Source organism: Quercus lobata, chromosome 2 (genome assembly GCF_001633185.2).
Source record: "Quercus lobata isolate SW786 chromosome 2, ValleyOak3.0 Primary Assembly, whole genome shotgun sequence".
Taxonomy (NCBI): Eukaryota; Viridiplantae; Streptophyta; class Magnoliopsida; order Fagales; family Fagaceae; genus Quercus; species Quercus lobata.
Window position 1 is genome coordinate 26,339,093 of NC_044905.1, and position 26,144 is coordinate 26,365,236.

Below are 26,144 nucleotides of genomic sequence, written 5' to 3' on the forward strand. Positions count from 1 at the left end.
AATGTAAAAACCCGCACTCTTTGAAAAGATAATTGAAATACTCTTAAACCACATCATAGATAAGAACAAATTTAAAAATATGGAATCTTTATTTCTTTTGGTTCAATGTTTCAAGATTACTGTAGGAATATTGGGCACAGAAGTTCGTTATCTATTTATATATTAAGCCTGCGACCCAATCTGAGGATGAAGGTTTGTCCGAGGAGGAAATATCTTTGTCAGAAGAGAGTGCATTAGTAAGTAGAGAGATTAGTCTTGGTCATAACAGTTCAAGAGGTGGGCCGAGGATAAGCACATCCTCGGCTAACCAATGCCGAGGTCCGAAAAGATTATCTGTCATCCCCGGTAATGTTCTAGGAAGTCTCGGGTAACGTCCCAGTTTTCCAACCCATTCTCTACAAATTCATTGTTTTGGGCATTTTGGGTCTTAGTCCATCTACCTATTGGGCTAAGAATTCAAATCCGGTCCTTACAATTGGCGCTATCGATGGGAATTACTAGTGAGATAGTGAGTCTGACGTTCAACTATGGTAGGTTCAGGTTCAAACCAAGCAAAATCCATGGGATCTCAACATCAAGATCACTTCCGTGAACTTGAGCAAAGAAGAGACCAGGAAGGGAGTGTACGTACTACCCATACTCATAAGAGCCATTCTCAGGGTGGTAGCCATCTCTCCCAAGAGAAAGATACCAAAGCCATGTAGAAGGAAATTGATCACCTAAAGAGAAGCTTGCACCATGAACGGAGAAAGTGAGCTCCATCCAATTCTAACTTCTCTTCCAATGGTGAAGAGGATGACAGTTATAGGTGCAGATCAAGGACTCCTCCTAGCGAGAGCTTTCTCATATGATGAGGACTATCATCATGAGCACAGAAACAAAAATTCGTCCTCGATAGGCCTGGGAAACAATGCTATGAGTAAAGCACTCAACCAAATTTCCAGGTCACCTTTCACAAGCTAGATTAAGGGAGGAAGACTTACTTGGCAGTTCACTCAGCCCACATTCACTATGTACAATGGTAGAACAAACCCTGCAGAGCATGTCAGCTACTTCAATCAAAGAATGGCTATACATTCCAAGAATAAGGCCTTGATGTGCAAAGTATTCCCTTCCAGTTTGGAGCCTGTAGCGATGAGGTGGTTTAATGGTCTAAGGGTAGGTTCCATTGATTCCTTCAAGGAACCCACTCAGGTGTTTGGATCTTGCTTTATTACGTGCAGCAGGGTTCCTCAGCCTTTAGCTTCCTTGTTGTCTCTGTCCATGAGAGAAGAGAAACCCTGAAAACATATTCGGACAGATATTAGGAGATGTTCAACGAGATAGATGGTGATTTTGACGATGTAGCCATCAGCACATTCAAGCTTGGCCTACCTGTCGAGCATGGCTTAAGGAAGTCTTTGACTGGGAAACCTATTACCAGTGGACGCCAGCTCATGGATTGGATTGACAAGTATAAGAGGGTTGAAGAGGACTAGCAGCAAGGCAAGGAAAAGGACAAGGTTATCCCTCAAGAGAGGAGGGATTTCAGGTCGGACCATTACAACAATAACAGACCCCGAAGGGATTTTGCTGGGTCATTTGAGCCTGCAGCTCCTCAAGTGGTTAACGCTGTATTCAGAGAATCGGTGCATCAGGTTTTGGAGAATATAAAAAACGAACCATACTTCAAGTGGCCGAATAGAATGAGTGGAGGCCCTTTGAGGCATAACTAAAGCCTTCACTGCCAATACCACCAAGAGAGGGGACATACCACCGAGGATTGTAGAACACTGTGGAACCATCTGGAGCAACTGGTCAAGGAAGGGAAGTTGCAACAATTTCTGTACTGGCCCAATGGACAAAAGGACCAATCAAGGTCAGGACCTCGAGGGAATACTCCTTCAAGGCACCTACTAGGTACCATCAATGTCATTTTTGCTGTGCCTGGGAGAACTGGTTCTCACCCTTCCAGGGTAATGTCTATAGCTAGGCTACCACCTGAAGACTCTCACTTCGAGTCAAAGAGAGCTAGGATGGAGGTCCGACCATTGCTGAGTTTCTCAGACGAAGACAAGATTGGAACTATCCAACCACATGATGACGCTTTGGTGTTACCCTCAGAATAGGGGGGTATGGCGTTAAGAGAGTAATGGTAGACCAAGGCAGTTATGTACCCTGACTTGTACAAGGGGTTGAACTTAAAGCCTGAAAATCTGACAGTCTATGATTCACCTTTGGTAAGTTTTGATGGGAAAGTTGTTATTCCAAAGGGCCAAATTAGGATACTCGTTCAAGCTAGCTCAGAGGTGGTGGAAGTAGACTTCATTGTGGTAAACTTATACTCCCCCTACACAGCCATTATGGCCAAACCATGGCTCCATACCCTAGGAGCTGTTTCTTCAACTCTGCATCAGAAGATGAAGTATCCGTCAGGAGACTGGATTGAAGAGTTAGTAGGGGATCAATCAATGGCTAGGCAATGCCTTGTGTCTGCAATTTTGCATTAGCCAGCAGCTGAGTCCTCGGCCTCTGTTGAGGGTGGCTTATAGCAGTTAAAGTCTTCGGTATTACCCATGAAGGGGCCAGCCGAGGAGGCCAAATATGAAGATTTAGAGAAATTTACTGTAAGTGGTGATCCAAAGAAGTTTTTTCAGGTTGGAGCTTAGCTGCCACCTCAAGAGAAAAAGGAGTTGGTGGAATTCCTCAAGAGGAACGTTGACGTATTCGCTTGGAATGCTTATGAAGCTCCAAGGGTGGATTCGAGCTTCATTTGTCATCATTTGAAAATCAACCCATCTGTTGTCCCCAGAAAGCAACCACCTCGGCACTCACCTAAGGATCATTTTGATGCCGTCAAAGACAAGGTGATGAAACTTAAGCAAGCTTGGGCTATTAAAGAAGTGTTTTACCTTGAATGGTTAGCCAAAACTGTGGTGGTGAAGAAGAAAAATGGAAAATGACGGGTATGTGTGGACTTCACAGATTTGAACAAAACATATCCGAAAGACCCTTTTCCTATGCCTCAGATCGACCAGCTAGTGAATGCCACTGTAGGTTATCCTTGGATGAGCTTTTTGGATGCCTTTCAAGGATACCATCAAATACCTCTAGCTGTGGACAATCAAGAGAGGACAGCTTTTATCACACCTATTGGGAATTACCATTACAAAGTGATGCCCTTTAGTTTGAAAAATGCAGGCGCTACCTACCAGAGGATGATGACTAGGATGTTTGAGCCACGGTTAGGTAAAAACATTGAGATTTATATCGATGATATGGTGGTAAAGAGTAAGGCAAAGTCCAAGCATGTTAATGACCTCGGGAATATTTTTGATATCTTGAGAAGACATAAGCTTCGACTTAATGCTTCCAAGTGTTATTTTGGTGTTGGATCAGGGAAGTTCCTGGGCTACATGGTCATACACCGCGGAATTGAATTCAACCCCAACCAGATTAAGGCAATCAACGATCTGTGACCACCTCAGAATCCCAAAGAGGTCTAGAAGTTTACAGAATGACCGCTACCATAAACTGGTCCATTTCCGATCAGCAAACAGGTGTAGGCCTTTCTTTCAGTTTTTGAACAAGTGGAAGGGGTTCAAATGGACCGAGAAATGTGTCCTGGCTTTCCAACAGTTGAAAGAATATTTGTCTCAGCCACCCATGATGTCCAGACTTGAGGTGGATGAGGTTTTGTTTGCCTACATCGCAGTAGCCTCCTACGCGGTAAGTTTGGTGCTAATACAGGTTGATAATGGTATACAGAGGCCAGTTTATTATGTGAGCAAGTCACTACATAAGGCTGAGGTCCGTTACTTACCACTAGAAAGGGCCATTCTGGTAGTGGTACATGCTACGCATAAGCAACCCCACTATTTCCAATCACACACCGTTGTTATCTTTACCTAACTCCCACTCAAATCTCTACTTCAGAGTGTTAATTACACAGGGAGAATTGCAAAGTGGGGCATGATTCTAGAGGCTTTTGATATCAAATACATGCCTCGCACCTCTGTCACAGGTTAGGTCCTTGCCGACTTGGTAGCTAAGTTTACTGAAACCCCATTAGAAGATAAGGTAGAGGAGCAGAACATGGACGAAAAATCAGTTGGAACAATCTCCGTACAAAAGCCTTTATCCTGGAGGGTTTACGTTGATGGCATAGTGAACCACAGGAGATCTGGAGTGGGGTTAATCCTGATATCTCCAAAAAGGATCACGATTAAGAAATCCCTTAGATTGGGCTTCTCGGTTACAAACAATGAAGCTGAATATGAAGCTCTGCGGGTAGGGATGATTATGGTTCAAAAAATGGGTGGAAAAGCTGTAGATGTATTCTTTGATTCGAGGTTGGTGGTGGGCCAATTCCAATGAGAGTTGGAGGCTAGAGATCCCAAAATGCAGGAATACTTGAACCAGATTAGACATTTACAGTCTAGGTTTGAGTCTTTTAATCTATCACAAATTCCTAGAAGTAGAAATACCCATGCAGACTCTATTGCCACACTGGCAATATTTTCGGCACAAAATTTACCTTGGGTGATCCTTGTAGAGGACTTATGCAAACCCACTGAGTTAGGAGGAAATGAGATCTGTGTTCATCAAATAAGAGTGGGCCCTAGCTGAATGGACTCTATTGTACTATTCCTTAAGGAAGATGTCTTACCTGAGAATAAGTCCGAGGCTGACAAGGTACGGAGAGATGCTCCTTAATCTTAGCTGTCCAAGGATCAAAATTTGTATAAGAGGTCCTTTTTTGGTCCCTATCTATTGTGCATACACCCCGAAACAGTTGAGCTACTCCTGGAAGAATTACATGAAAGAATTTATGGAAGCCACACTGGGGGCAGATCTTTGTCTCACAGAGCCCTCACACAGGGCTATTAATGGCCAAATATGCAGAAAGAAGCACAAGACTACGTGAAGAAGTGCGACCAATGTCAAAAATTTGCACTAAACATTCATCAATCAGGAGGAGTCCTCAATCCTCTATCCAGCCCTTGGCCTTTTGCACAGTGGGGGTTGGATATTGTAGGCCCTTTCCTTAAGGCAGTAAAGAATAAGAGGTATTTGTTGGTCGGCACAGACTACTTCACCAAGTGGGTTGAAGCTGAACTACTGGCAAATATCAAGGACATGGATGCCAAAAGATTTGTCTGGAAAAATATTGTCACACAATTTGGAATCCCCCATACCCTCATCTCGAACAATGGACTTCAATTTGATAGTAAAGCCTTCAGGAGATACTGTTGTGATCTAGGAATAAAGAATAGGTATTCCACTCCGACCTATCCACAAGGGAATGGGCAGGTCGAGGCTGTCAATAAGGTCATAGTGAGTGGACTTAAAAATAGATTGGACGACGCAAAGGAAAAGTGGGTGGAAGAGTTGCCACACGTCCTTTTGACATACCGGACTACTCCTCGTAAATCCATTGGGGAGACGCCCTTTTCAATGACTTATGGGGCCGAGGTTGTTATTCCTTTGGAAACTAGATTCCCCACACTAAGAACAAATTCTTTCACTCTGAGCATCAACGATGGGCTATTGGAGAAGAGCTTGGACTTAATTGAAAAGCGTAGAGAAAATGCCATGGTCCAATTGGCCTACTACCAACACAAGCTCAAGTAAGGGTATGATGCCAACATAAAGCTAAGGCCACTAACAGTTGGAGACTTGGTTTTAAGAAAGGTTATAGGAACTGCAAAGAACCCAGCATGGGGAAAATTGGGACCCAACTGGGAAGGGTCATATCATATCACATCGGTGGCCAGAATAGGTGCATATTATCTTGAAGATCTAGAGAAAAAGGCTGTACCACACCCCTGGAATGTACATAACCTTAGAAGATATTATTATTAATAAAGGTTTTCTTCACCCTATTTGGGTTTATTATATTGCATATCATGTGTTTTTGCTATCTATCTAAGTATCAAATAGAACATTGGTCATACCTAACTCCTCGGATCACATACCTTGGGTAAATTGATATCTTTTAATCACTGTACTAAGTATTAAACAGAAATTTAGCTATGTCTAGCTCCTCAAACCACATGCTTTAGGGAAATTAATACTCTTTTACATCTATCTAAGTATCAAACAGAACCTTGGTCATGCTTGGCTCCTCGGACCACATATCTTGGGTAAATTGATATCTTTTAATCATTGTACTAAGTATTAAATAGAACCTGAGCTATGCCTGGCTCCTTGAACCACATGCTTTGAAGAAATTAATACTCCTTGACATCTATCTAAGTATCAAACGGGACCTCGGTCATGTCTGGCTCCTTAGACCACATACCTTGAGGTAATTGACATCTTTCGATCATTGATACTTCCTATCATCTTTGACTAGTGTCCGGGCAAAGCCTTAGTTTTTCTCAGACTTTTTGGATTACATACTTAAGGTAAAATAAGTACTTCCTATTGATTACTTAAATATCAAATATGATCAACTACTCCAAACAGCTAAGATCTTCATTGTGGTAACAAACTCAAGTGGATATTCATAAGCATCATTTAAAACATTTTCAACTGTATACGAGTCATATTACTGGGTATTGTTCTTGAAATTATACCTTGTCGAGATGATGGACTTCATAAATTTCACCTATTTTGCTACTAATCATATGAAATGGGATAAATTTTCCACTACTCATGCAGATTGGTGATAGAGGTTTTACTTTATTACTACTTTCATTAAGTGTTAGATAAAATAGAAATCATATCAACTCCAATATACGAATCACAGGATGAAAGAAAATACTTACAACTTTCATTAATAAAGGCTTTAAGATAAGGCAGATCAAGTACAAAGAGGTAACTTGATTACACATTGTGAAAACCACAACAACAATAACAACAACAACAAAAAAAGGGAAGAGAGCTATGCAAAAGTCTACTTCTTTTTTATTACAATTTTTCCTTGGGGAGGGGCCTTAGATTGCTGGGCTGCAGCCTCTGGGGATCCTTGGTCAGTACCTTTGAGGTCACCCTTAGCAGGAATTGGGAGAGTTGCAAGGACAATCTCTATATTGGATGCCTCATTATCTTTAGTGGGATCCTGGGGAATAGTCGGGGGCATGGTGGCATCAGGGGGCACACCTTTGGTAACCTCGGCCTCTTTCTCATTCACCCTCGGCTGCTCAGCCACCTTTGGAGGGTTGCCAGAGAAGGGAAGGGCCTTCTTAGATTCGCTCTTCTCTGGATCGGCCACCTCTGGAGGAGTGTTTGCCTTAAAGTTGCTGGAGGAAGGAGGGCGAATGGCTTCAGGGTAATAAACATTTTCTGCCTTCCTAAGCACAGAGGAAGCCTCAATCCCAGCTTGGTTGAGGGCTTTGTCCCACACTTGGGTGTAGTAAAGCCTACAAACCCCTAAGACCTTGGCCCTAAGGGCATCCTTGGTCTTGGCCACCCCAATGTCATACCCATGTTGCTTGGCCTCCTCCCTGGCTTTCTCTACCTCCTCCTTAGACTTTTTAGCTTGAGCCTTAGCCTTCTCAACCTCCTCCAATTTTTTCTTCAAGGCAATGATTTGCTCCTTGGAGGCGGCCAGCTAGTCCTCGGCGTTACGCCGAAGCACCCTCTGGCCTTCGGCTTGCTTCTCCATAGTGTTCAGGGTAGTGGTGGCACTTTTTCTTTCCTTTTCCTCCTCTTGCAGTTTGCTCTTCAATTTCTGATTACTTTTTTCAGCCATGTGGAAGACATCTACGGTTGCTATCCTCCTGTCCTCTTCCTCCTTCATTCTCCGATGGGAGTGGTTCACCATCTCCTCAGCCCTAAAGGTGGCTTGGATAGCCCAGAAAGGAAAAGAAGTACAATTTAAAAAAATAAAAAAAAAAATAAAAAACCTTAACTTAACTTTACTTTACTTAAAATCTTGCTTACCATGGCCAAGTCCCTTTTTAATCCGAGGAAGACTTCATGCTGCCTCATGGATCTGAGGTCAGCCATGTCCTTGGGTAGAAGTAGGGATTGCTTCACCGCATCTACCACATACCCAGTTGTGCCTCGCTGGAAGTCTTGGATGGAGGCATCACTAGGAAGGGGAGCTCCATCCAGCTCCATGTGAGGGGCCCAGACAGGGGCCACAGTTTTGTGGTCAACCCTTCTTTCCCCCTCAGTGGCGGACCTCGTTTGCATCGTCCGAGGTTGCTTAGCCCCCCTTTGAGGTTCGATCTCTTAAGGAGGTTGTTTTTTCCCAACCTCTATCACGTCCTTCCCTTTCTCCACCCTTTTCCTCTTGTGGTCGGCTGGATCAAGTTAGATTGGTTGGACATCTGAGGCGCCTTCCCTGGAGCATCCCTCCCCAGCTGAGACTCTAACAGCTCCTGAAGTGTGGACCTCTGTTTGCGTTGGATGCCTATATCAGTAGAGGTGTCAGGAGCTTCTTGGTAAGGACTAGCTGAGGCTAGGGAAGGAGGGCCGAGGTCAACAGGGGAGGTTTCTCAGAATCAGATTTGGTCGAAGAAGCCAAATTTGTCCTCGGAATCTGACACCTCTACTACTTCTTCTTCTTCTTCTTCCTCCTTTATCAAGGCGGGATGAGAATAAGTTCCCTCCTCGGCTATATGCTATAATGGCTGGGTGACCCTAGAGATGCCCTCTAGAATCAGACCGGTGGCAAGTGTGCCCTCTAGGACTAAACCGGTAATAAGAAACCTTGGAGCGGCTACACTAATCCTTTGTAGACGCAGGTCCTTCGCCTTGATTACGCACTTCGGTGCTTGGAAGGCATTGGAGATTGGCATGTAATCCAGAATAAGGTGAGCAACCCTTAGTTGTCTGTCTGTGTGGACGAACACTTCAGCCTTGAGGATCCTATCTAGGCTTGCCTAATTCATAAGGCTGAAGTTGGGGACGACAGCGTTTTTGTCTGGAACACCATTAGGAAGGACAAAAAATATCATTAGCATACAAACAAACAAACAAAAAACAAAACAATGCGAATTATAGAAAATTTCAAGTACAAGTAAAAGAGAAAAGAAGAACGTAGAAGGTTTAACTTCAAGCGTAACCGTCCTAGGTCTAAGACCCCACCTGGCTATCCCTCTCTCATCGGGCAGGGAAGGCCATCGTGCCAATCCCCTGACACGATCAGGAAGTCTTTTTTCAAGCCTTTGTTAGATTCAGGCAGGCACTAAATGAGTCTAACTTCGGGGTACCTGGATTTCAGGTAATACCCTTGCCCTTATAGGTGATGGAGGTTGTAGACCCAATTAACATCGTGGTGGGTAAGTCCTAACCCCATCCTTTCATTGAGGGCATTTACAGATGCTAGGATCCTAAACATGTTTGGGGCACACTAGGTAGGAGCTAACCTATAGGCCCTAAGATAATCCCTGGTTACGGTGCCCATAGGGATCCTCATCCGCCCTCTATGAAGGCAATCATTGGGATTACTTCCTCTTCCTCTTACCTGTCTTCATGCCATTGTCCCTCTTTACAGTACCTAATGCCTACTCATGGGAGAATCCTATACTGAGCCCTAAAGTTTCCTATCCCCTCCTCGGAGTCTACTAGACTCTTAAATCTACCCATTTCTAGAAGGGTTTGGAGAGAACTAGAGAGGTTGAAAGGAGAGAATGGAGTCAAGGAGAGTTAAAGTACGAAAAACAGAAAAATATATGGAAAAATAGAGTATGGAGATTTGTGAAGACTTACAGAAATAAGGAGGGTATCCTCGGACATACTTTTAATATTTGTAGAGGCATGAGTAAATTAAGAGAGTTGGCAGGTTCAATGTATGAGCGCTAGAGCTAAGTGAATGCTAAAATAAGATGAAAGATTGATTGAAGTGATATTTATATCAAAGAGAAAGCTACAGAGCAGGAAAGTTCCCGCTCAAGTCCTAGCAGAGTTCTCAGCCGTTGGATTTGCATCGCACCGTAGAATGTGGGGGACATGCGGCCGTAAAAATTTAATGAGGAGCGCATCTCATAAGCAGAAGCGTCAAGAGCGTGTCTCGGGCAGTTAAAGAGGCGTTTACTCAAGCAAAGGTGATGTTTGATAGGCACAGACTAGCTAAGGTGACTTCAAAATCCTCCTTTCTTACCGAGGAGGCAGAAAGAAGAATCCTGAGGGGCTATTGTAGGGATATTGGGCCTAGAAGTTTGTTATCTGTTTATATATTGGGCCTGTGGCCCAATCTGAGGACGAGGGTTTGTCCGAGGAGGAGATATCTTTGTCAAAAGAGATTGCGTTAGTAAGATGATAGATTAGTCTTGGTCATAATAGTTCAAGAGGTAGGCCGAGGATAAGCACATCCTCAGCTAACCAATGCCGAGGTCCGAAAAGATTGTTTATCGTCCAGGGTAACATTTTAGGAAGTTTCGTTGGCGCGGATATGTATTGCAGTGACATCAGACAGGGAGAAATCCTAAAAATATCTTAGGAGAAAGCTGCTGCCTCCGCATTAAATGCACTACAACTAACTCTCTGGCCACATTAATATGGAGGTGATGCCTGAACAATGGATTTCAGCCTTGCAACTACTGTATGAGGACTTATGGGGAGTGCTAATGGGACAAGTATCAAGACCAACCGTCTGACATGCACATAGAAGGTGGAGATGAAAAGGAGAGACAATATAAAAGAAGAAAGAGGGCACTAAAAGAGGGGATCGGAAAGGAAAGAAAAAATTACCGTAGCATCAAGAACTGACTTTGTAATCAAATCTGATAGAAATATATAAGAACAGATGCCGAGGACGATTTTCCTCATTATAAACCTATCCATTTACATCTTCCTGTCTGATAAACCTTCTTTTGTGTTTGTCTAATTCATTAGAACCCAGTTTTCCAATCCATTCTCTACAAATTCATTGTTTTGGGCCTTAGTCCATCTACCTGTTGGGTTAGGAATTCAAATCTGGTCCTTACAATTACTTTTTGTTTCTTTTGATTTAATGTTTCAAGACTTTTCATTTCTCTCTCACACACACAAAACTCTTTGCATTTCCATTCACCCTTTTCACTATACTCTTTTATATACACATGCCCACAACCCTTCATGCCATCTCGTCTCAAATGAAGCCATACAAAAACAATATCACTTGCCTTCAACCTTTCAACAACACCTACATAACTCCAGCATTGTCTAACCATTTGATCCTAACCCGTATAAGTAGGATGTGACCAAAGAAGTGGGCTAGCATTTTTTATTCTATGATGGAGCTTACGTTTTTTATGTTAAAGTTGTATGTTGTGGATTTTGTGAAGGTTATGATCAACTTTGAATCTTTGGGTATTTGAGATTTTGGCGTGGGAAAGTCATAAATGTACTTTGTTTTAGAACGAAAGGTAAAGAAAAATAAAATTTTTAATTGATTATTTATGAATTTAGCTTTTTTTTGGTTTGTTTTAGAACTCATAATTTGTAAGTTTCTTTGTAGGTTTTTTACTGCTACTTAGTGCGGTATGAACCATATTGATAAAACTAAAAATCAATGTGTTTTTAGCCAATTTCTCATTATTTAATCACGTTCTCTTTATTTTGATACTTATAAATAATTTCCTTAATTTCATTGAGATAATGAATTAGGTGTTTGAGATTGGAGTCTCCATATTTGGTTGTGACAATGGAGTAGTTAAGGAAATGTTTGGAAGTTTACTTAAATTTATGTAATTTTAGGATATAAAAGTATTTTATGCTTTAAATTTTTATTTATAGATTTTAAAATCATTTAATTAGTTTTAAAAATATTATCTACTTTAAACAGGAAATATTATAATATGCTATAGTCTTAATGTTATACAATTAAAAAAAATGAATTAAGCAAATCAAGTTTCAAAATATTCAATAATATTGTGAGCAAACACAAATATTATACAACAAAATAAGTATTATATTTAGGTCTTAATATACATAATAATGATTTCAAATGAAGCATGAGACACTGTCTAGTTCTATCTAAAAGCACATTAGCTGAAAAATACTCATAACCCGTTTTTCTGGTTCAGTTCATTCTGCTGCTTCTTTTCTTTTCTTTTTCATTTTTTGCTTAAAATGCTTTTTATGGGGGGTTCCAAATAGCAACCTAAGTGCTTTCGGAAGTTGTTTGATGTAATGTTGAGGGGTGAATTGATTCCACTGGTTTCCATTTCTTATGGTTGAAAAATATCAGTATATGATCTTAACATAGACTTTTCACTTCATATGGGCCTCTTGTCAATATTTTGACCGAACATACCAGTGGACTTACCAAACCATAGAATCAACATGGCAACAAACAAGCGGTCTAGGATAGGACAACAGATTAATTTTTTTGTCAACTCTAACGTGGTTTTCTATCCATTTTACATTAACTTACAATTGTGTCAAAGTCAAGGTAAAATAATAATAATAATAATAATAATAATTTGTGGTCTAAGATTTTCTCATATGGAACTAGTTCATGTTCATAGGCCATTTGGGGAGGTAAAATAAGCAGAAAACCAGCCAACAAAAATGAATCAACAAATCATTAGTTAACATAGCCCAAGGAATGAAAAAATAAGAGAAATTTACACAAATTTTACAGGCAAGAGTATGAAAGGCAGTAACAAAGTTTCTGTTCACAGTCGACACACCTCCATTCCCCAACCATATGTACTTCAGAATTTGTCTCTCATGCATCCCGAGTCCCAGACTGTTTTTTCACCATTAATGGTTTACAATTCAAACCAAACAACAAAAATCCCAAAATAACTTTTAAAAGAACATATAAATAAAATCCCTCACCCCCCACATTTTAAATTTCCAAACAAAATTAAGTTTCAAAGAAATATTAAACCCTGTATTAAAAACAAAGAACCCTGTTGCTTATTCTGCAATTCAATGCCCTCCCAATTGACAGGAATTTACACCCACCCGGCCACAAAGGTATTTGCTTAATTAAGCTTAATCTGACGATGGTTTGGTCTTGGACCTGTAGAGGAGCTTCTTCTTCTTGGAGGTTTGGTTATCAAAGGTAAGCACCACTTTACCAGGCCCTCCTACTTTGAAGCTGTTAGAGATCACTGTTTCATCAGTTGGGGCAATCTTCCTTGACTTCTGTACAATCACGGTGTACCCGCCCTCCTCGTCCGGCACAAATTCAGCTCCATAGCTGACATCCCAACCACTAACTCTGACTTCCCAAACCAACAAGCCAGTCTACATAATTCAACAATTCCCAATCATAAATTACATGATATACAGCTAATTATAACATTGTCCATTAATTAATAAATTTTATTTATTTGATCAAAGGTAGGCCTGGCTAGTACCTCAGTATACGGGAATTCAATGGTCTCTTTAGATGATGGTTTGATTGTATACTCGGTAACAGGGTCTTCAGTGGTGAATTCTTGTTCATCCTCCCTCTTCAGCCCACCATACTGAACTGGCACTTGCTCAGGAGCTATATATCTGTTTAATTAACCAAACAAGTGAATCAATAAGAGAAACAGGCCCAATTTTAAACCTTTTCCATTTCATTCATTTCACGATTAAGATTTTATGTTTCAGATCTAACAATATACATACTGTCTCATGTTAGATTTCTTATATTTAATAACCATGAAATGAATCCATATACAAAGGTACAGAGAAAGAAATGAATGAATGAAGTAGAGTTTATTACTTGAAAAGTGTTTCAGCAGACTTGGATGGGCCTGCAAATACAAACTTGCTCTTGGTCCTTTGTGTCAGGAATGGACTAATCATTCTATTATAAGCAAGGTACCACCATGGAACGTTGATAAACACCTTCAACAACCAAAAACCCCACCAGTCAATAAGAAGATCAAAACCCAAATTTAATTAAACAATTTAAAAAAAAAATTTAAGGAAAAATTAATATTTATGTACCTGTTTAGCTAGGAACTCAGGGTAGTTATCCTGAAGCAATTGAACAGCCAACTTGGTGGCCTGCCAGAGCTCCCTCTTGCCAATTCCAAAGGAGTTTTTGAAATCATTGACCTGAACAAAGGAAGAGATGCCAGTAGGACTGAAGTCAAGCTTCCTAATACTCTTCTCCAAGAACTGAATCCTCCATTTAAGGAACTTCTGGCGCTTCTCATCAGTTGAGAAAGTATTCTGATACAAATCCTTGTTCTGGAACTCACTGAAGGCGTTGTAGCAAACAGGATGGCCTTTTTTGTCATATCCATGAGTGAAAGCCACCTTGTCCCAATCATTACCATGGTCTTGCTCAAGAAGAGCATCAATTTCGAATTCCTTGCGCCAACGGACCGTGTTTTTTATCATAGTGAATGCATCCTTCACCTTGTAATCCCTGGCTCTAAGGAATTTCAAGAGAATTACATCGCTTCTCTCGTCCTGAAGAAGCGGGATTCCCCAGATTGAGACTTCTTCGGGAGCTGGAGGAGGAGTGACTTCTTCTTTAGGTTCCTCTGTTTCTGTTGTGGGCGGAGGAGGAGGAGCCGAGACTTCCACTATGGTCTCTTTGATTTCCTCAACAGTCTTCGCACCATCCTCATCGACAATAGAGGTCTCCTTTTCCACAACAACAGCAACAACCTCTTCAGTGGGTGGTGGTGGTGTAACCTTCTCTTCTTCTTTTTCTACTTTTGCTTCAATCGTAATCGAGGACGAGGCTTCTTGTTCCACTTTAGGAGTCACTAAAGCAATCAACTCTTTTTCTTCTTCTTCTTCTTTTTTGGCTTCCGCCACTTCTTCCTCCAATTTTGAAGCCTCTTCTTTCACTTCTTCAGTTTTTGATTCTTCTTTCACTTCTTCTGTCTTTGATTCTTCTTTCACTTCTTCAGCAGCAGCAACAGGAGACTTTTCCTTCTCCTCTTTCTTCTCTTCCTTTTTCTCTTCTTCTTTAGGTGGTGGTGGTGGTGGTGGTGGTGGAGCAGTGAACTCGTGCTTGTTAAGGGCATCTTGGATGAGCTGTTTCAGCTCATCAAGTGCCTTCTTTTGTAAATCAGGGAGCTCCCCAACTACATAGCTTTCTTCCTTGAAAGAATCCGATTGGGCAACATTAACTGCTTCTTCTGACGGTTTGGTTTTTTCCTTTTCCTCTATCGAAGTGGCCTTTTCTCCCTCCACCAATTCTTCAAAAGTAACAGGCTTTTCCGGTGCTTCTGGCTCCGGCTCTGGTGCTGGTGCTGGAGCTGGTTCATTTTCTGTGATGGGTTTCTCAGGTGGGATCACTTCCACCACCTCCTCCACTACCGTTGATGAGGCTGCTACTTCTGGCGCTGGCTTTTGATGCTGTTCCTCAGCCATGGAAGAAAAAAAAAACTATATGTTTCTTTGTACTTGTGTTTGTGTTTGAGTTTTGGGCTGGGTTTGAGTTTGTGTGATCAGCGTATGGTGTGTATGTATAGAATAGCAGAGATTGTTGGGGGACAGTGGAAGGGCTTAAAAAAGGAGGAGAGGTGTGTGAGAGAGAGAGAGATTGGAGAACGAGCAAGAAGACGGTTGTTGTTGGCTTTCTTGTTGTTGTTGATCCTATGTGTAGAACCAGTCTGTCAGACCAGTTTGCCAGCCAGTACACCACTTCGTTAGTGGGCCCAGGCACCCTAGGGTTATTCATTATAAACAAACAACTATATTCTTTTATTCTTTTTTTTTGGGTTATGTATTGAATTTATTGCCTTTCAGTTTCACCGCGCTATTCTTTTTCATTTCTTTCTAATAATTCTCCCTTTTTGAGTTTCAACTTTTAACTTTGCCGTTTGTTTTCGTCATTTTATTTTGAATAAAGCTTAGTTCCAAAACTTAACTTAAGGTAATAAACTGTTCTAATAAAGTGATACGTGTAAAAAATAATATTTGCATTGCACATGATTAATTAACTAAACTTAATCTAATAAACCCTAGTTAACCACACCACTTATTAAAAAAAAAACCTATAGTGTATATATATCTCTCATTGAGATCTCAGTAACCCAACCCCACCAAATTACCCAAGCTCTCTTCTCCCTCCATTGGTCACCCCAAAATTCTCCTTTGTCTCAATCATCGGTCACCCTTAGAGGCTCAAACCCTCCTCTATCTCCACCGCCTGCCCACCCTACACTTTAGCCTGAATTTATTTGAGCTATTGTGAGTGATAAAGTTTGTGGTTCAAAATGCTACCACTTGTTCTGCAGTTGTTGTGTACCATATCACTAAAAATTGTTCTACAAGCTTTAAGCCTAACGATGTCAAACTAGCTAGTTTACATTTGACAAAGATAGAAATTTATTTTATGAAAACCAAACCAATGGTATAAGAAAAAACACTAAGACTTGGGTAAAACATCCAGGTAATTAAGACTTTAAAGGCTAGAGCAGCCCATGAGGCTTAATCTGGTACATGACAAAACAAACTAGAAGGAACAAAAGGACAAAACCAGAGTCTAATCAAGAGTTTCTTTGAGATAGAGGAGGCTTTGAGGGTGGGGTAGCGGTGGAGATAGATGAGGGTTTTGAGGGTGACCGATGGGGCTAAATTACAGACTTACAGTCTTATAGAGATGTTAATGCGAGAGAGAAAATAGGTATTCGTATAGGTTTTTTTTTTTTTTTTTTTTTTTTTTTTTTAAGGTGTGGTTAACTAGGGTTTGTTGGGTTAAGTAATCATGTGCAACGCACATACTATTTTTTACATATGTCAGTTTATTAGAGTAGTTTGTAGCCTTAGGCTATAACTGGTTTTGTAACTAAATTTTTTTATTTTATTTTTAGGTTAAATTACATAATAAACCTCTAAAATTTGGGGTTTTTAAATTTGATACTCTAAAATTTTAAATTTTACACCTAAAAGTTATATCCTTTTTTAGATTTTTAGTAGTTTTTGCTTTTGCTTATGTGTAGTTTATGAAGTATACGAGTCGGTCCAATCAAATTGTAACACAAATTATTTATTACATTTTATAGAATAATATAATTTTTATAAAAAATACTTAAACTAAATCTTAAAATCAAATCAAATTAAATTATAATTATAATTTTTACATTTCAATATTTTTACAGAAGAACAAGATGTACACCTTCTCCCTTAAAGAACATATTTGATTGTCAAGAAAAATCTCAGTTTCTAATATTCATAGGAAAAATTTAAGGAGTAAGGGATATGCAAGAGGTACCCGATTTGGATGCCAATCCATGGAATCCTTGAGCTATTATAAAAGAGTCTCTAATGAAGTCATAAACCCTACCTGATTGAGAGTTAACAGCGGAATGTGAGGATCCTCCCATATACCAAGGTGCCACCACCTCACAAAATTTTGGTACTAAGGGTGTGGTGTCAAGTCAAGAGTTCAAACTGTTCATAGCTCCAACCTAGACAATGCGTTTTTATGCTTTTTTCAACAAATAATCCCTTCTCTTGGTTTCCAAGAAAACGAAGGAAAAGCACCAACTAACCCACCAATGAAAACCCATCTGAATCCAAATTAAAATCAAACTTCAACCCTAATCAAACTCCAAATAAACCCACTGGAATTGAAACCCCATTGTTTTAAAAATTGTATTGGCCTAGCCGTTTCAACTAGTCTAATCGAGAACCAAGCCTAGAACCTATTTGGTCAAAATTGGGGGAAAAAAAATCAAAATTGGTCAAGAAACAGTAAAAACTGGGAACCAATCTTTGTAGACACCTCATTTTGTACCCGTTAATAAACTTTGGTCCTCGGCCCCAATGATGAGCTTGGTATACGCCAACCTAGGGTAATTAAAGAGTTCTCAATAGTTTGGAGGTAATCACAACTTAAAAGTGCTTAAATCGCTCTAAAAATAATGCTAAAAAATGACATTTTCTCATTATTTTGATTGTAAATTTTTATGCACAAATAAGTTTTTGCATAAACATTAAGGAAATAAATAAAACAACTAACACAGAATATGTTATGATACTGAAACAACATATTAACGCATTAAAACAACAACAAAAAACATAAAAGAAACAAGAATGGAGGAGGAGAGTATGAATCATGGGAAAGATCCACATTTCCTCCTCATAGCACTTACAATGATGTTGATTACTGGTCCCACGGCTGAAATTGACTACCGTAGTTGTGTGTGTGGATGAATGATTCGAATGGTTTTGTTACGGTTGGTTGAATGACCCTAAGTGGTGTGCTAGCAAGCTTGAACCAATTAGAAGTTTTGAACGTGAATGAGTAGGAGATTATCTTCTAACAAAAAATGGTTGAAGATTAATCCAATACTCACATTTTTTTCCCTTCTAGCCTAAACTCTTAGGTTTTAATTTTCTGGATGTATTTCGACAAAGTTTCTGTAGCTGTAAAAAGTCTAACCCTTTTGATGGTGAAAGTGGGGTTTTTTTTTTTTTTTTTTTTTTAATAGGAAAAATTGAGGTCTAGGGTTAGGTTAGACATTTAGGCAACTAGTTGATCAAGTTGGTTGTCTTAGATTCTCACCAAAATGGAAATGGCGTGATTTGAGGCTTTGTAAGTCTTAACCAGATTAGGTCAAAAATAGACTTTTGGGCTTGGTTCTTGGGCCATAGTTAGGCTTGAGCTTAGACCATATTAAGCCACTTTTGGGTTTATATGTTCATTGCGCTCAACACACAATGCTGATAATTTTAGTAGCGAATGATTGTCTCATTATAGGGATTGGAGAATTCGGGTATAGGTTACAACGAAATGGGGTATCTAAAGCCAACTTCGTTTCCTCAGGACATCCTCTCACAAGGATCATCTTAATCCAATCTATTTTTGTTTGGAAAATGATAGAAAATAACAAAAAGGTTAGTAATATACATTGTCACAAATTGTTTGGATTTCAATTATTATTTAAAGTGCTTTAGGTGATGGACGCTTGTGTAAATGATCTAATTCAATCAAATTGACACCCAAGTAAATTGCAGTAAAGTGCATATAAAAATGTTACTATGACCAACTATTCTTTTACTCAATTTCATAATATACTGATTTGATGCAAAGTGGTAGGTTGCAAGTTGCACTAATCAACAGTGGACAAAAATGTTAATAATTTAAAAAGTCATGTATATCTAATTTCATAATTTGTTAATAATTTAGATTTATTTATACACAAAAACTAAAAAGCATGATGTCACTTTAAATTTATTTGATAAGAATGCGTGTTCCCATCGCAACTCAAAAACTCGACCTTATCGCGAGAACTGAGTTGTAGGCCGCTGTAAAAACTAAAAAGCCCGCTGGGAATGGAATAGACATGTATGTCAAGGGGAAGCTGTTTTTGTCTTCTTAGTCCTAATGGGGTCCACGTTGCCTTTTTTTCTTGTCATGCCAAGCAAGCCAAGGCCTTTTTTTTCTTTTCTTTTTTTCTGTCACTTTCTTCCTAAGTCTTGTTTGATTAAAGAAATCAACATTTTAAATGTAGAAAACAGGGGTTACGTAGTTTCAAAAAAAGAAAAGAAAAAAGAAAACCGGGGTTACGTGCTAGAGGCATTTTGTCGGAAATTGGAACTAGTATTAGGGGGATTAATAATAATACTAAAAATAATAAATACTTGAGTTTATGCTAAAAAAAATAGGAAAATGTTAAGGGTACTGATTAATAATTCATTTAAAGAAAATTTTTATGAAAAAAAAAAAAAAAATAAATAATATTTTGACAATTTTTATTCATTTTTCATAAAAATGATATCAAAATTTTTTTTAAATGAATTATTAATAAGTGTTTGAGTCTCCTAAAGACACTCATTAGTATAATCCAAAAAAATAATAATAAGTACATGAGTTGTGCTGTGACTTTCTGGAGTTAGGTATGCATGTTTGTAGACGCTTTTCGGTGACAGTGCTGGCCTGGCAGCCAGCGTTGGGCGTGGAAAAAGCTCCAAATACTGTTTGCTGTTATCTTTGTTGTTGCTGCTGTTGTAAATTAAAAAGCAGAGTGACAACCCCTACACGTTCACGGCAAATTGGTTGGGCCGATTGAGCTTTTTAAAGATTAAATATTATGCTGGGCTGGCTTTTGAATTTTGTTAATTAATAATTTTGGGCTGAGCTTTTTTTAAAAACTTTTTTTGAAGCGAAAGTATTGGACCGGGCTGCTGAGTTTTTTTAAATTTTCAAACAATTTATTTCATGATATATAGAAATTACATTACTGTGTTTACACTTTACACAGTAAACTCTAGAAGCAATGAAGCAAAAATCTTTCGTTACCTTTCGTTACGATTCTGAGCTAGACTTATAATATGGTGAAATATCATCTCACATTCAAGGTGGATCCTACTTTAAATTTAATGAGTAAACCTCTCCATAAATGTGAGAAGAAGAAGTATTATTCTCCGTACTTCAGAAATACTTAAGAATTATTATTTTTTTTTTTCTTGCGAAGAATTACTTGAAAGGGAAAGTACCATAAACAATTAAAAACATAATAAACACAATTTATTTATAGATCCAGTTAACAAGTATCCTTAAAGCATTTATTAATAGACCATTTTATGATCTTATACAACTTTTAAAGGAAATATAAAAAGTTGTAAAACAAATTAGTTACTTTTTTTTTCTTTTCTCATAAAATGTTTCTAAAAATGTTTTCTAAACTAATTGCTTTTAACCTTTTTATTTATTTAATAGTATTGAAAATTTAAAATAAAAACAAAAATAAATTGCAAATACAAAATACCATCTCAAATATTCCTTTGTAATAAACACTATCTCTCACTGGGTAAATAAAACAAACAATATACACAACAAACATACCTGCTGCATAAAACTTATACAATCTCACACACACTACCATCAAAACAACAAGAGTTCTATTAAAATATAGACTTCGATTACAATGCACAATTTCTCATCTTGAAGCCTAGGGTTTGTTCTGTTATTCCTTTTGTTACTCTTTTATTTCCTATTTTCTACTTGTGCTGCATCAATTGGATTTTAGCTCTGAATTTGTGCGGTGGGGAGTGGCATTCTGAAATTGATGCTTACTTCGTGTTTTTGGTTCAACAAAAGGGGATTTGAAAAGGAAATTCATGATAGTTTGGTTCAAATTGTTGCCACCCCCAAAGAAGAAAAACTGTTCCCCATTTATGATGTTTCATGATTTATTTCATAAGAAAAATCTTCTTACACACTCGTTATTGCACACTCTAATTGAAATTGTGTTTTCAAAACACAATTGCAGTTCATGTGATATTGTGTGTATGATGGGTGTACAATAACAAGTGTGTGATAATCATTACCCTATTGGCCTATCATAATCTTTTACTAGAGGAAAATGAATGATTACAAAAGATTCACCTAAATAGAGCACATAGAAATTAATCTATGACAGTTTAGCTAAAATTGTTGTCACCCCTCAAGAAGAAAAACTATTCCCCATTTATGATGAGAGAGAGAGAGAGAGAGAGAGAGAGAGACATAGTGCCAAATTTAAGATATATCAAATGAGAGTATGTAAACTTGCTTTAAAACGTCATAACATCCCAGTAACATTGAACCTACCAACATCCCAGCTTAGTAGTACAATTACATATTCGACTTTTTGGATAATTATGGAAAATATGTGTTAATAAATTTTATTTTGTCCTATATTTATGTAAAAAAAAAAAAAAAAAAAAAAATCTACCTGTTAAAATGTGAGTTGGATTCTAACAAGTAATAACAATCGATTCTTCTCTAAAATTGTTTAAGAAAAAAAAGGACCAAATTGAATAGCACTTCCCTTGTGAAGAGGGAGAAAACTGGAGATGACAGATCAGATTAGATTGATGAACTGCTAGACAAATAGGCTAGTAGTGGACGGATACTATGTGAACGGACGAAAGGGTGGACGGACATAAAGGTCACGTGGCACTCAATTGATCATTATGTGGTCTCCAAGAAACCCAAAAGGGAAACGGCTTGCACCTCACGATTAACCCTAGTCCATAGAGTCCCAATATGAGTGGAATTCTAACACAAGAAGGATTCTAGAATATACGCTCATTAAAGGAGATCTTCCCTATAAGGAAAAGACTTGTGACGCAAGTCAAGGGAATTCGATTCTACGCCATTATAAAAACCCAAAAACCCTCAGAAAACAGGTAGGCATAATTTACCCCAGCTCTAGCACTCTAGAGTTGTAAAAAGTTCTAACTTGACCTTCGGAGGGTATTTGGCCGAAACCACACCGGTGCTCTTCGTTAGGTTTTCTCTTTTTATTGTGCAGGTATTGTTTCAAGCGTGCAAGGACTGTGTGGCTCACTGGTGATTTTTCGGCATCATTAGTTGGCGTCGTCTGTGGGAAAGACTGCAACTTGTAAGCCATACAAACGCTTCCTAGACAAAGAGTTGCATGGTACTTACTCGCTCGATGGCGACCACTAACAACTTTCAGGGAGACGAGCCGCAACCCACTGCCCTAGAGAGGTAGGTCTAAACCCTAACAGCAATAGTGGAACGCCTCATCAAACAAAACCAAGACCTAGAGGAACAGCTACGGTAGAAAAACGCAGTGATGGGTACCCAAGAGGAAGACCAAGAAAGTACCAGTACTGAACAAAGAAACCAAGAGGGGCCGGAGAGTAGTAACGCCCCGAGTAGACTGGAACGACAAGACATGAGCCTTCCATCCATCACTAATACGGCTCTACCTTACATTGTCGCAGAGATGCAGATGATGAAAGAACGGATGGACCTCATGATGAACGCGCTCAGGGGGAGAGTATCAAGTAACCTCGATGATCTAGTCCATTGGACCGATTCACCATTCACCATGTCCGTCAACTCTTTCCCCCTACCACAAAAGTTCTGCATGCCGCAGATAGAAAGCTACGATGAAGCCAAGGACCCTCTCAATCACTTGGAATCATTCAAGACCCTAATGGACCTTCAAGGAGTAGCAGGCGAGATCATGTGTAGGGCCTTCCCTATCACATTAAGGGGTCCTGCGAGAATTTGGTCCAGTAGGTTGGCTCCTAACTCCATCAGCACTTTCAAGGACCTAAGCGCCTAGTTCGCTTCACACTTTATCGAAGGACATAGATATAAGAAGTCAACTGCATGCTTAATGAGCATTAGGCAACAGGAGGATGAAACACTGAGGTCTTATATAGCATGCTTCAACAAGGAAGCACTCTCGATTGATGAAGCTGACGACAAGATCCTCATAGCAGCCTTCACAAATGGGCTATGAAAGGGTAAGTTTTTATTCTCCTTGTACAAGAATGACCCAAAAACTATGTCGGATGTGCTTTACAGGGCCACCAAGTACATGAATGCTGAAGATGCACTGCTGGCCCACGAAGAGAAACCCAAGAAAAGAGAGAGGCAGGAGGATGCCTGGCAGGATAGGGATAGAAAGATGGTCAGAACAGGAGAAAAAAGAGATGATCGATAGTCAAAGCCTCCAACAGGGAGGTTCACAAACTTCACCCCCCTGAATACCCCGATTGATCAAGTCTTGATACAGATCAAAGATGAAGGAGCCTTGACATTCCCCGACAAATTGAAGGGTGATTTCAGCAAGAGGCTAGGGATAAATATTGCCATTTCCACTGAGACCACGGTCACGACGTTCGATTGCTATGACTTGAAGCAGCAGATAGAGGCCCTCATTAGGTAAGGGAAACTGCAAAAATTCATCAACAAGGAAGGAATAGAACAAAACCAAGGAGCACCAACCCGAAGAGAAAATGAGCGACCCAGGCCACCCATGGGAGACATAAGGATGATCACAGGGGGCAGTACTTCTAGTTCCTCTATGAAGGCACGTAAGGCATACCTACGGATGGTTCAGAATATTCAACTAACAAGGTATGCCCCGAAGATGGCGCAGGTCGACAATCCCGTAATTGGGTTCACGGAGGAAGATGCCCAACGGAAGCTCCGCTGATATCTTATACTATCCAGCCTTTCAGCAAATGAGAATAGAGAAGGAACGATTGGTCTCAACCAATGCCTCGCTCGTAGGATTTGGAGGAACAAGGGTGTATCCACTAGATGCGGTCACCCTACCAGTGACAGTCGGAGATTACCCTCAGCAGATCACGAAGGACGTGACCTTCCTAGTCGTTGACTACTCGTCCGCGTACAATGCCATATTGGGACGTCTTACTTTGAATTCATGGAAGGCCGTAACATCGACCTACCATTTGATGATCAAGTTTCCCACCGAATACGAGGTAGAAGAAGTAAGAGGGGATCAAGTGGTAACGTGTGAATGCTAAATTGCCATGCTAGAGATGGATGATCATCAGTAAACCATGTGCATAGAAGAACAACGAACAACAACGGAGCCGGTAGAAGAACTAGAGGAAGTGACCCTTGATGCCTCAAGGCCCGAGCGGACGAATAGAATGGGTATGTTGGCTAGTCAGCTGGTTCGTCAAGCACTCACAACGTTTCTAAGAGAAAATTAGGACGTATTCGCCTGGAGTCACGAGCACATGCCCGAAATCGACCCCTCAGTCATTGTCCACGGATTGAATGTGTCCCCCTCATCCTCTTCCGTCCGACAGAAAAAGCGAGTATTCGCTTAAGAACGAGACAAAGCAATAGCCGAGGAGGTTCGGAAGTTATTGGAAGCAAATTTCATTAGAGAAGTGTACTACCCTGATTGGTTGGCAAACGTGGTTATGGTCAAAAAGGCTAATGGAAAGTGGAGGATGTGCGTAAACTTCATGGACCTCAATAGAGCCTGCCCCAAGGACAGTTACCCGCTCCCACGAATAAATACCTTGGTAGACTCAACCGCGAGACATCGGCTTCTAAGTTTCATGGATGAGTTCTCAGGATACAACCAGATCAGAATGGAGGAGGCCGATCAAGAAAAGACTTCTTTTGTTACCAACCAAGGACTCTTCTGCTACAAAGTGATGCCATACAGGTTCAAGAACACAGGGGCAACGTACCAGAGATTAATGAACAAGATGTTTGCACACCAGAATGGGAGGAACATGCAAGTTTATGTGGATGACATGCTGGTGAAAAGCTTACGAGAAGATGAACACTTAAGCGACCTCCAAGAGACCTTTGACACCCTCCGAGCGTCTAACATGAAATTAAATCCGAATAAGTGTGTGTTCGAGGTTACTGCGGGGAAATTCTTGGGATTCATGATATCCCAAAGGGGTATCGAGGTCAATCCAGAGAAAATACGGGTTATAATGGAGCTAGCCCTACCGAAGGCGGTCAAGGAGGTGCAAAGCTTGAATGGCAAGATAGCAGCACTAACAGGTTTGTCTTAAGGGCGACGGATAAATGCCTACCCTACTTCCGCATATTGAAGTGACCGTTTGAATGGACAGATGAGTGCCAGCAGGTGTTCGAAAATCTAAAGTTGTATCTTTCATCTCCTCCATTACTCAGCCCATCCAAGCACGGGGAAGAACTCTATCTGTACTTAGCCGTCTCGCAAGCCGCTGTCAGCACGGCTTTGGTAAGAGAAGAGGGTGGGTTGCAGAGACCCATTTACTTTACAAGTCGAGGGTTTCGAGGAGTAGAAGAAAGGTATCCCCAGATGGAGAAGCTAGCATTCGCATTGGTGACCGCAGCACGAAAACTCAAGCCGTATTTCCAAGCACATACTATTGTTGTCTTGATGGATAAGCCATTGAGAAGAGCCATGAGTAACCCCGAAGTTGCAGGATAGATGACGTTGTGGGCAGTCGAGCTGAGTGAGTTCGATATACGATATCGTCTGCGTACTGCTATAAAGGGACAGGTGGTGGCTGACTTCATCGCCGAATTCACTCTCATGGAAGGCCAGGGGGCAGAAGTGGTTCCACAGTGGAGCGTCCATACAAACAGATCTTCAAATAGGCAAGCAGGAAAGGCTGATATGGTACTCCACACCCCGGAAGGAGATAAGATCGAGTGCATGATCCACCTGGACTTTCCTATGACCAATAATGAAGCAGAATACGAAACTTTGGTGGCAGGATTGGACCTCGCAAGAGCAATAAGAACTGAAAACATGGTCGTATACTGCGACTCCCAAGTCGTAACCAGTCAGATTAATGGTAACTACGAATGCAAGAACGAAAGAATGAAGAAGTACCTTGAGGAGGTGAAGGGTCAAAATCGACAGTCTCCAATTCAAATTCGTCCAAATCCCAAGGGAGGAGAACGAATGTGCTAATCGTCTAGCTAAGGCCGCCTTAGCAGAATACATGCTCATCCTCAATCAAGTACTATCCTTCATCCCAATTTCTTCACTCATAGATGAGGTTACGAGTGTGCAGGAGATAGGTGCTGAAAGTAACTGGACCACGCCATTAGTCTCCTACCTAAGGAA

General features: G+C 40.1%; 2 protein-coding genes across 2 annotated transcripts; one reads left to right on the forward strand and one right to left on the reverse strand.

Moving 5' to 3' along the window:
* Positions 1–2,150: 2,150 nt before the first annotated feature.
* Positions 2,151–5,613, forward strand: LOC115962066. Its single transcript, XM_031080942.1, has 4 exons — positions 2,151–2,219; positions 3,379–3,822; positions 3,916–4,003; positions 4,955–5,613. Exons 1-4 carry the CDS (start codon positions 2,151–2,153, stop codon positions 5,611–5,613), a joined length of 1,260 nt encoding a protein of 419 aa, XP_030936802.1.
* Positions 5,614–12,430: 6,817 nt separating this feature from the next.
* On the reverse strand, positions 12,431–15,473 carry LOC115975119 (patellin-3-like). Its single transcript, XM_031095775.1, has 4 exons — positions 13,813–15,473; positions 13,586–13,710; positions 13,230–13,371; positions 12,431–13,116 (listed from the first exon to the last, which is right to left on the reverse strand). Exons 1-4 carry the CDS (start codon positions 15,196–15,198, stop codon positions 12,862–12,864), a joined length of 1,908 nt encoding a protein of 635 aa, XP_030951635.1. The 5' UTR covers positions 15,199–15,473; the 3' UTR covers positions 12,431–12,861.
* Positions 15,474–26,144: the final 10,671 nt, after the last annotated feature.